Source organism: Entelurus aequoreus, linkage group LG11 (assembly GCF_033978785.1).
Source record: "Entelurus aequoreus isolate RoL-2023_Sb linkage group LG11, RoL_Eaeq_v1.1, whole genome shotgun sequence".
NCBI classification, from domain to species: domain Eukaryota; kingdom Metazoa; phylum Chordata; class Actinopteri; order Syngnathiformes; family Syngnathidae; genus Entelurus; species Entelurus aequoreus.
Genome location: NC_084741.1, coordinates 32,110,550 through 32,122,210, shown reverse-complemented (window position 1 = coordinate 32,122,210; position 11,661 = coordinate 32,110,550). Strand labels below are relative to the sequence as shown.

Genomic DNA, 11,661 nt, shown 5'->3' with positions numbered 1-11,661 from the left:
GCTCAAATGTATGTACAGTTCTATTGTGCAGGTTGTTTGTATTGGCAATTATTAAAGTATTTTTTATTGACCCACAGAAAGAAAGTAATGCATAATTTGCTGCAATTACATAAATGCTGCAGGATTTGAAAAAATTAATGCAAATGAAAAGTGCTGCAAATGCCAAAAACCCACCCTTTTCTTCTATTCCATTAACTAGCAGCATTTCTTTCATGCTGTTTGTGTGTTTTTTGGTATATGCAGCATTTTTTGCTTTTGTGTTTGATTTGTAACATTAATGTGATTGCAGCATTTTAAATTGCAACATTTTACTATCGCATTTGTTTTTGTTTTTTGTCTGTACAGTATTTGGTTTTGAATTATTTTCTGTGTCTGAAGCATCTGGGCGTTGCTATGTGTTTGCTCCTATCAGCCACTGTAATTATTTTGTGGGGGAAAAGCTGAAATGTTGAAATTTATTGATTGATTGTTAAGTTTATTGACAACTGTGTTGAACAATTAAAGTTTGTCTAAGTCTAAGTCTAAGTCTAATCTTAAAGAATTGAATCCATGTAATGCTTCAAAAAGGTAAATGGATGGCACAAAAAGCCAAAAGGCTTGTTTCCATTGTGGTCCATTAAATATTCATCACATTTGATACATTCAATAATAAAATATATATAACCTGTAACATGTATATAAAAAATTACGTTAAAAAAATGTTACACTAAATCCGACATTCATCACTGCTAAATATATGCACGTAATTTAAACATATCTGTATTCATAAAAACTGAAGAGGTCATTTTAGATTGTGCATGGACAAAGTGAAGCTCTAGAGAAAATTAGATTTTGCCTTGGACTACAATAAAATAGTGTTGTTTTGTATTTGTGTTGCTCCTTGCGGACAGTAGGTGGCGCCGTGTACAATTATTACAAGTCATTGCCAGTTATTTCCAAGCAAAGAAGACAGCGAACAACAAGGGAGGTGAAGACGCAGGGACATCGTGGTCCAGCTAAACGATTTTTGCTTTTCCCCCCAAATACTTTGACGAAAGTCCTGAGTTGTGTAAGTTATGTTGTCGGTTGTTGGGGTTATGTTGGCATATTGACTATATTTGAAGCCTGTTTGTCGTCATTGTCGGGTGTGCGCAAGGATTAGCAAGATGGCCTGCTTGCTCGCTACAGTTTTTTTTCTAAATCATTGGTTTGTTTGGAACGTGAAGCCGGTTTGGAACGACTGAGGTTCAGTCAAGAAAAGTAATTTCGACGCATCGGATACACCACAACGTTTTTATTATGATGGTAACCTGGAAACAGTTGGTATGTGGGCTTCAGGAGGACCGTTCTGTAATGGCGGATGGGGACTTGTGGCTCTGACGTCATCAATGCACCATGTTCTGTTCTTTCACAGACTGTGTGGAGGACAGCGTGTTTGTTATATCGTGATGAGAAATTCAATAATTGGTTGTTGCTATGAATGTTAGCAATATTTTTTTAAATGGAAATTTCCAGGTGTGGAGGTACCTACATGTTCTTTTGGGGCTGCACAGTTATTGTTGATGATTTATCGATATAGAAATAACGTTTATTAATCTTGATTAATTAATTAGTTGGATAAAACATTTTTTATTTTTAGTTTTAGCAGTGGTATGTTAGCAAGGCTTTTGTTTTAAAATTAAACTTAAAAAAAAATCCTAAATAATGAAATAAAATTGACCTATGACAAAGGGTTAACTAAAAATAAATATACCATTGCATAATGAAAACAGAAAAAATGACATTGGCACATACTTATGTGCACATTAAGGCTCATTCCACAAGCAATATCCTTTACTTCTCACAGTATTAATAGTGGTTCAATTATGTGAGAGTGTATATATTAGGACGGTCTAATGATTAAAAAAAAAAAAAAAGAAGATTAATCAGTGTTAATGATTAATGCAATATTTTTTGGATTAATCACAAGATACTTTTAATTTTTACAGCCCTAATATTAATGTATTTATTAATATGTGTATGTGTGTATATATATCCATCCATCCATTTTCTACCGCTTGTCCCTTTTGGGGTCGCGGGAGGTCGCTGGAGCCTATCTCAGCTATATATATATATATATATATACATATATATATATATATATATATATATATAGGGGTGTAACGGTACACAAAGATTTTCTGTTCGGTACGTACCTCAGTTGAGGTCACGGTTCGGTTCATTTTCGGTACAGTAAGAAAACAACAAAATTATAAAAATTGTATTAATGTATTTACTAACCTCCCGCGACCCCAAAAGGGACAAGCGGTAGAAAATGGATGGATGTATTTAATAATATGTATATGTGTATATATATATATATATATATATATGGGTGTAACGGTATACAGAAATTTTCGGTTCGGTACATACCTCAGTTTAGAGGTCACGGTTCGGTTAATTTTCGGTACAGTAAGAAAACAACAAAATTATAAAAAATGTTATTAATGTATTTATTAACCCCCCGCGACCCCAAAAGGGACAAGCGGTAGAAAATGGATGTATGTATTTATTAATATGTATATGTGTGTGTGTGTGTATATATATATATATATATATATATATATATATATATAGGGGTGTAGCGGTACACAGAAATTTTCGGTTCGGTACGTACCTCAGTTTAGAGGTCACGGTTCGGTTCATTTTCGGTACAGTAAGAAAACAACAAAATATAAAATTTTTGGTTATTTATTTACCAAATTTGTAAACAATGGCTTTATCCTTTTAACATTGGAAACACTATAATAATTCTGCCCACGTTAATCAACATTAAACTGCCTCAAATTGTTGCTCAGATTAAATAAAATGACAAAACTTTTCTTCTACATATAAAAAGTGCAACATTAAACAGTTTCAAGTCAACTCATCATGCTTAATTTATTACAGCATTTGGGAAGCCTGTAGTTGATTTTTATTATGTAAATGTTATATTTTTATCAACATGTGATAGCAGGGACCCTGCCATTCAAAACTAGGCTTCTCCATTACTAATGATTAATGTAAATATAGCTGAAAAAAATTGTACAATAGCAATAGGAGAGACTATTTATCCCTGAACATCATGGAGTTTATGTAGGCTTAATGATGGTTACATTATTATATCAACTATCAGAGACAGAAACTCTTCATTTAACATAATGTCCTTTTTATGCTGCTTCAACACAGCTCAATCAACACAGAAAAAGGTAAAGTGAAATAACAGACAGACAGATAGGGCTTTGCTGTCCGTAACACACACACACTCTGCAAAATGAGCTAACATTACGCTAAAAGCTAATTAGCTTTCACCTCAAGGACTGCGAGCGAGCTGAGCTGCCGTTTATATTTCTAGAACGTCAACCGGCTCATAATGATGTTACTAGTAGTTGACTGGGAGGTGTTTATTATAATTTGGGGAGAGTCCGCTGCCTGATGCTTACTTGCTAAACACCTACCTGCTCGACGCTGGAGCGCTGACTCCAAGCGCTCTGAATACGCACTGCTGATTGGCTGTTACCGCTCTGAACACGCACTGCTGATTGGCTGTTACCGCTCTGTGTGTAACCAATCAGGTGGTTGTGTGGGTGGGACAATGCTGGGTGCAGTGTAGTGTACTGATAGAGACAGAGGCAGAACGAAGCGGAGCAGCTTGTTAAGACCTCAGCTACTTAATATGTTCGTGTGGAAACTCGTTTGGTACACCTCCGAACCAAAACCCCCGTACCGAAACGGTTCAATACAAGTACACGTACCGTTACACCCCTAATATATACATATATATATATATATATACTACCGTTCAAAAGTTTGGGGTCACATTGAAATGTCCTTATTTTTGAAAGAAAAGCACTGTACTTTTCAATGACGATAACTTTAAACTAGTCTTAACTTTAAAGAAATACACTCTATACATTGCTAATGTGGTAAATGACTATTCTAGCTGCAAATGTCGGGTTTCTGGTGCAATATCTACATAGGTGTATAGAGGCCCATTTCCAGCAACTATCACTCCAGTGTTGTAATGGTACAATGTCTTTGCTCATTGGCTCAGAAGGCTAATTGATGATTAGAAAACCCTTGTGCAATCATGTTCACACATCTGAAAACAGTTTAGCTCGTTACAGAAGCTACAAAACTGACCTTTTGAGCAGATTGAGTTTCTGGAGCATCACATTTGTGGGGTCAATTAAACGCTCAAAATGGCCAGAAAAAGAGAACTTTCATCTGAAACTCGACAGTCTATTCTTGTTCTTAGAAATGAAGGCTATTCCACAAAATTGTTTGGGTGACCCCAAACTTTTGAACGGTAGTGTATATATGTGTGTGTATATATATATGTATGTATGTATGTATGTATATATATATATATATATATATATATATATATATATATATATATATATATTTGTATATATATATTTGTATATATATATATATATTTCAAATGGCAGGTGGCTAATTCCCCAATGAACACAATAAAAAAATGTAGAATATAGTTATAGACTGAATAATACATGCAAACATTCTGAGTAAGAAAATGTGTAAAAAATAGAGCGCAAGTGAGTAAAATTACAGTAAAATACAGAAAAAATGACATACATGGGCCATTTTGACATTTTATGCTTTACAGCTGGTTAAAGATAGGTTAGTATACTGTTATATAAGCTATATAACTAAGCGTCGCTTTATAAAAACATAAGCAAGTGCACAATATACTACATAGCTAAATTATTAATTTTATGGAGGTTTTTTTTATATTCAGAAAAAAAAGTTAGTTTGTAGCACTGTTCCTCATCTCTACACTTTTGCCTTCTTAAAACCTCTCAAAGCACAGAAAAGTTTGTTTGTATGTCTTCCTGAATCAAATCTGCACATGTGCAGTAAGATGCAATAGTCCATTTTGAGAGAAGGGGGAGCTGTCAAAACGATCATGATTAAGCATGTTCATGTACTGTATTTTAATTACACAAATTAAGACCACAAATAATTGTTTTAACTAGAAAGAAACTTTTTATATTTTTATGAAGCATTCAGGGCGAGATTTCTAGCTAATGATAAGTTTACAACGTTCACTAGCCATGACTCCTGCTAGCCATGATTCCTGCTAGTCTAAAAGCTAGGCAGCGGGATGCGCTGCATTTGTCGAGTAGACTGTGGCACTGACATGCGTACACTTCCTGTCCTTCATTTTAATGTGTATGCGAGCACAGCTACACACACAAAATTACCTGTAAAACCGGAAAACCGCGGCCCATTAATAGGAATTGTTCACGAAGGGCCTGTACTATACTGCATACCCCTTGTACAACCTATTTATATATAACTGGCCAAATATGCCGTTTTTGCATCAGATATTTTGTTGTGCCTTTGAGAAATGGCTTGATACGGTGTCACTTGGTGCAGGTTTGCTGTTACTGTCGTCTCTACTTGGGGCACTTCTGCTTCTGTAGACCTTGGAGGTTTGGCATGCGTGACTCCGCTCTGTGAAGTATTTACAGCGCTTCACGTTTTCCGCATTTTGTTAACAGCATTTTTTCAAAATGGAATAAATACATTTTTGTCCTCAAAATTCTACAGATAATACCACATAATGACAATGTTAAACGCTTTTTCTTTAATTTGATTTAAAAAAAAAAATCACATATACATAAGTTATACATAAGTATTTACAGCCTTTGCTCAGTACTCTGTTGATACACTTTTGACAGTTTTTACAGCCTCGAGTATATTTGAAAACAATGTCACAAGCTTGGCACACCTATCATTGAGCAGTTTCGCCCAGTCCTCTTTGCAGCACCTCTCAAGCGCCATCAGATGGGTTGAGAAGCCTTTGTTTTCATCCCGGCTGTCGCTGTACTTTGTCGCATTCATCGTTCCCTCTATCTTCCTGCTGCTGAAAAACATCCCCACAGCTGCCACCCCTACGCTTCACTGTTGAGATGGTATCTGTGATATTGATGAGCGGTGCCTGGTTTCCTCCAAACATGACGCCTGGCATTCACGCCAAAAAGTTAAAACTTTGTCTAATCAGACCAGAGGATTTGTATTTCTCATGGTCTGAGAGTCTTTCAGGCACACATTGGCAAACTTTTATGAGGGAATGGCTTCCAACTGGTCACTATGCCGTATTGGCCTGATTGCTGTAGAGATGGTTGTCCTCCCGGAAGGTTCTCCTATCTCCACAGAGAAATGCTGTATCTCTGACAAAGTGACCATCGGGTTCTTGGGGACCTCCCTGACTAGACGAAGATGAATGCAGCCATGTACAGAGACAGCCTGGATGAAAAACAACACTTCCCATCCAACCTGACGGAGTTTGGCAAGTACTGCAAAGAGAATAGGGCAAAACTGGCCAAAGATAGGTGTGCCAAGCTTCTGGCATTGTATTCAAACAGACTTAGACTTACACTTCTTTTATTGTCATTCAAATTTGAACTTTACAGTACAGATAAGAACAACATTTTGTTGCATTAGCTCGTTGTAGTGCAGAATAAAAGAGCAATAAGGTGCAGTGTGTTTGCATTTACATAAGAAGGTGCTGATATAGATTACTGTACAGATAAATATATTGCACTTTTGCATATGCATCCATGTTTATGGATGTATGTTATATTGCTTGTATAGTCCAGCAAGGTAATCCGTTTTGGGGGGAATTGAGGGGATTATTTTGATGCGTTCATGAGTTTTATGGCTTGAGGGAAGAAGCTGTTAAAGAGGCTGCGGAACTTCCTTTCAGAGTCCGGCAGTGAAAACAGTCCTTGGTGGGGTGGGAGGCGTCTCTTCTGATTTTCTGAGCCCTGGTCAGGCAGCGGCTTTTTGCGATCTCCTGGATAGGAGGAAGAGGAGTCCTGATCTTTTTCGCCGTCCTCACCACTCTGCAGACTTTGAGGCCCTGCAGGCTCCAGTCCAGACAGAGATGCAGTTGGTCAGTAGGCTCTCTATAGTGCCTCTGTAGAATGTGGTGAGAATAGTGGGTTGGGTGCTTAGCTCTTTTTTATAAGAGCTCCGATGTGTAGGGACCAGGTCAGATTGACAGTTATCTGCACCCCCAGGAACTTGGTGCTGCTTACTCTCTCCACTGATGTGCCGTTGATGAAGAGTGGAGTGGGGCTGGACTGGTGCCTCCTGAAGTCGACGATGATCTCCTTGGTCTCGTCAAAGTTCAGGACCAGGTTGTTGGTTCTGCACCAATCAACCAGATGTTTCACCTCTTCCCTGTAGTGTCGTCCGCATACTTCACAAGGTGGTTAGTAGTGGACCTGGCGCAGCAGGCATGGGTCATCAGTGTGAACAGCAGCGGACTCAGGATGCAGCCCTGGGGGGAGCCGATGCTCAGGGAGATGGCACTGGAAGTGTTGTCGCCCACTTTCACAGACTGGGATCTGTCTGTGAGGAAGTCAAGCAGCCAGTTGCATATGGGGGTGCTGAATCCAAGGGGCGCCAGTTTGCTCACCAGGTGCTGCGGTATGATTATGTTGAACACCGAGCTGAAGTCCAGAAACAACATCTGCACGCGTGTGTCCTTCCTTTCCAGATGTTCTAAGCTCAGGTGGAATTCAGAGGAGGTGGTGTCCTCTGTGGAACGGTTAGGGTAATAAGCAAACTGGTACGGGTCGAATGTGGGGGGGGGGGGGGAGTCTGGAGACAATGTTTTCCTTTACCATCCTCTTGGAGCACTTCATTATGATGGGGGTGAGTGCCACTGGACGATAATCATTGAGGGAGGAGATTGTGGGTTTTTTAGGCACTGGAATGATTACTTGAGGTTGTAATTACTGCCAGACGCTGACAATACTTATATACATGTGATTTTTGTTTCTTCTCTTTTTTTAATAAATTAGCAAATTAAAAATAAACATTCCCTTTGCAGGCGAGCGATGGTGGTTGAGGGTAAAGGTGGAGTGTCTTTAGAGCTGGTCAGTTAGTCACATTTCCTGGACTGAGCTCGACCTGGTTTGGGGCCGGCAGTGTGCGTGTCTGGAAAGCAGCAAGGTGTGCTGCATGGGAGACCACCAACAGGAATGTCCTAGGTTGGCGACCACTGCTCTGGGTCGTGACCTCCAAAAACCACAGCACTGTCACCCTCTGCTCCCAACGTTACGACTCACTCTTACATGAGTCGTCTGTTGCAAAAGTTGATACCGGCCGCTCGTTTGCTTGTTATGCAGCCATCTTAATTAAACCCTAATCTTTCGTTCCCCCCCTGGTGGTTGGCTGATTGTTGGTTGTGAAAGTGCTTGATTTGAATGTTAATATCGCATAAGATTATCCTAATTTGTGATTAAAATTGTATTAATTGTGCAGCCCAAGTCTGTGTTGTGGATGCAGTATTGGGGTGATACTGTTATAAAATTAGAGCAGTATATACACCATTGAATGTAAGGTTGTTGTTAATCTGTTTTTTGTGATGGCTATTGTACTGTACCCTTTTGGGCCCTCTTATGTGGTAACTTCTCTTTTCTATTGTGTGAGAGTTACACTTGAAAATACAGTACAATGAATATAATTGAGTTTTGTCTATTTGGTTGTGAGTATAAATGGTAGGACGTGATGTGTGAAATTTACAGAAATGCTGCATTGGAGACAGAATTGTATATAGATTTGAATAGTTGTTTGCCTATATGAGCAGTTAAATGGTGCACAGTTAGCCGGTATAGCTCAAGCCCACCTGTGACCCCAATAAGGACAAGTGATATAGGAAATGGAGGAAATTTGAAACATAGACTTGGGTTCTTTTTCGCCTTGAAATACATGCTTCCAGAGAGCTGCTATTTAATGGGCCATAATTTTAGAACACGCTCGTGTATTGTCACAATTCTTGGGGATGTTTTCCAGTTCTTATGTTGCCCGGCTACTGGCCGAATGCAGCTGAGATAGGCTCCAGCACCCCCCGTGATCCCAAAAGGACAAGCAGTAGAAAATGGATGGATGGATTGATGTTGCTGTAATGATGCTGCAGCAATGGGAATGAAGGGCTCATTTGTTGTGTACTCTGCTGTTGGACAACTTCCGGATGGCTCGTCAATCTTGGATGGAGGATTGTACCACTAAGGCTACGACAGAGTTCTCTGTTGACGGGAACATTTTGGGGAAAGTTGGTTGCATCTGAAGGCATTTGCCATCTGCATATTTGACAATAGTGGTGTGATTGACAGGAATGGTATTGATCTACTTTAGGTTATAACATAAATCATGGAATTTAGACAAGTGTGAAGGTTAAGCGGAGTTTGTTTTGACTCACTGTAGAGTTTTATTGCAGTCTAAGCTGATGGCTGAACCAAAAAGTTGGAAAAATGGGCGTTGGCATGCAACAAAGATTTTTTGCAGCGTTTCATGTCATGGTTTGACTTGAATTTTGCTGGGCATTTGTGAAGAGGTTTCTTCGGACTATTTTGGTTGGAACGAAGCATGTAATACCTTTTTCCAAATACAAAGAGAATTATTCTTAGGAAATCTTGTGGTGAGACATTGTCCACACAGGTTGTTCTCTTACCATTTTTAGCTTTGGAGTGTCACACATTTTTAGACCCTGTTCTTGTCTAATGAAAATCCTCAGCTGGCATTGCTCATGAGGTTATGTGGTGACATTGGAATGGTAGGAAGTGCAGAGCTGAAATCTCTGTTGGGAATAATGCTATTCTATACCCTTTTGTCTGCAGGTGCTGTTGTTTGTGCTTCAGCATGGCAGTCGTCATCCGTTTACAGGGATTGAGGATTGCTGCTGGTTCTCAGGATATTCGCAAGTTCTTCACCGGCCTCAAAATTCCAGACGGCGGAGTACACATAATTGGCGGGGAGAGGGAAGAAGCTTTTATTATTTTTGCTTCTGATGAAGATGCGAGGAGAGCCATGACCCGATCAGGGGGTCAAATAAGGGGGGGGCGTGTTACTTTGCTGCTCAGTAGCAAAACAGAGATGCAGAGTTTACTTGAAAAAAGCGCAAAAAAGGTGGAGACAATTCAAAAGAGCCACATTGAAGACAATGGCAGGCATGCCCGACGATCCATGGACTCTGACGCAAGCACAAGAGCAGCAAGTCGACGTGAGATATCCCCCCCGACCCGCCAACAGAGATCCTCATCAAGTGACAAGTCTACCTGGGTTTTTCTCAAAGGACTGCCATACACTGTGACTGAAAGAGATCTTTATGAGTTTTTCAGTGGTTTACGTATCGTTAACATGACTCTGATGAAAAATCAGACCGGAAAAAACAACGGGATGTGTCTTGTAAAATTTTTCAGCTATGAGGATGTACAGGAAGCCCTGAAAAAGGATAGGGAGTACATTGGTTCTCGCTATGTGGAGGTTACTTCAACATGCGAACAGGATTGGCTGCGGACAGATGGCCGGCTTGAAAGACGTGGATCACCGTTACAGGTTCCACGGAATTTCCAACATAATATGAGGTCCCAATCTCCTACAGGTCAGATGAGGCTCTCCTCATCCTCTCGTGAGGAGTTCTGTGTTCTCGTGGAAAATCTTTCCTTTGCAGTAGAGAAAGAAGACATGAAAAGACTATTTCGCCACGCAAGCCTTGCGGATGACCAGATCTTGTTTGTTACCGCAGATGATCGCAAAAGTAGGTCTGCTTTTGTGCTGTTCCAGACCCTGCGAGAGTACCGTGAGGCAACAGCCCAGGAGAAAAAATCTTTTTTCAATCGATGGATTCATACCCGCTCCATCTCAAGAGAAAAAATGATATCTATTTTGGAGGAAAATAATAACAATGTCAGCCCTTCTGAAAACACACAAAGGTTTAATGAGAGGCAGCCATCTTTCCCCAGAGATCCTGACATGGAGAAGGTGTGTCTGTATGTGCAGAATCTTCCCTTCGATGTACGGAAAGTTGAGGTTATGGACTTCTTCCTTGGGTTCAGCATCACAGAAGATGATGTGCTCCTGCTACATGACAATACAGGCGCAGGAATCGGGAAAGCCTTGGTTGTCTTTCCTTCTGAGTCAGCAGCCATGGGTGCCCTCACTCTCAATGGACAGCTATATCTCGGTGCAGAGGTTGCCCTTGAATGTATATCAAAAGCCCAGATGCGGCAATTGAGCACTGAGCCACCTGCGTTTCAAAGTCCACAGAGAAGATTTGATCAGTTCTCTGGGGCTGGTGCCAGCGAGTACCCTGACTTCAAAGGTCTTCCTGCTAATATGCCTATGAATGCTGGGCCTCAAGCCCACAGAGGCTATGATGAGTCATATGGAGACCACAGGGTCCCACTTGACAGAGGCAACGGTTGTCATGTTAGTGGTGGTCTACAAGAGCAGCGTTTCAGTGGTCCTACCTGTGTAAAGCTGTCCAATTTACCATTCCTAGTAAAAATGGAAGAAATCTATGATTTTTGCCACGGGTATCGTATCATCCCTGGGTCAGTGTCATTGCAGTACGACAGGAGTGGATTAACTAAAGGTACTGCAACCGTGGTATTTGAGACCCGGCAGGAGGCTGCAGTAGCAATTAAGGAGCTCAGTGGAAGGCCAGTAGGTGCTCGAAAAATCCTACTTAAGTTTGTGTGAAAGTAACATGGGTTTTTGACATTAAGCAGGCTCAAGTGTTCTTGTTTGAACCCCATAAATTGTTTTTTGATGGGAAACATTTTTTGATTTTCTTATTGTATGCCATGATTATTGTGCTGAATTTCCCCCAGGGATCAA

At 40.2% G+C, this 11,661-nt stretch overlaps 1 protein-coding gene across 1 annotated transcript in view; it reads left to right on the top strand.

Annotated features, from left to right (window-relative positions):
• Window positions 1–909: 909 nt before the first annotated feature.
• rbm12bb (RNA binding motif protein 12Bb) overlaps window positions 910–11,661 on the top strand; it is a 12,704-nt gene continuing 1,952 nt past the window's right edge. The window contains exons 1-2 of the mRNA XM_062062965.1: window positions 910–1,048; window positions 9,660–11,661. The exon at window positions 9,660–11,661 is cut by the window's right edge and continues 1,952 nt beyond it. Of these exons, the coding sequence (XP_061918949.1) occupies window positions 9,682–11,523 (1,842 nt within the window). The 5' untranslated portion in view covers window positions 910–1,048; window positions 9,660–9,681 and the 3' untranslated portion in view covers window positions 11,524–11,661. The remainder of the gene's footprint in view (window positions 1,049–9,659) is intronic.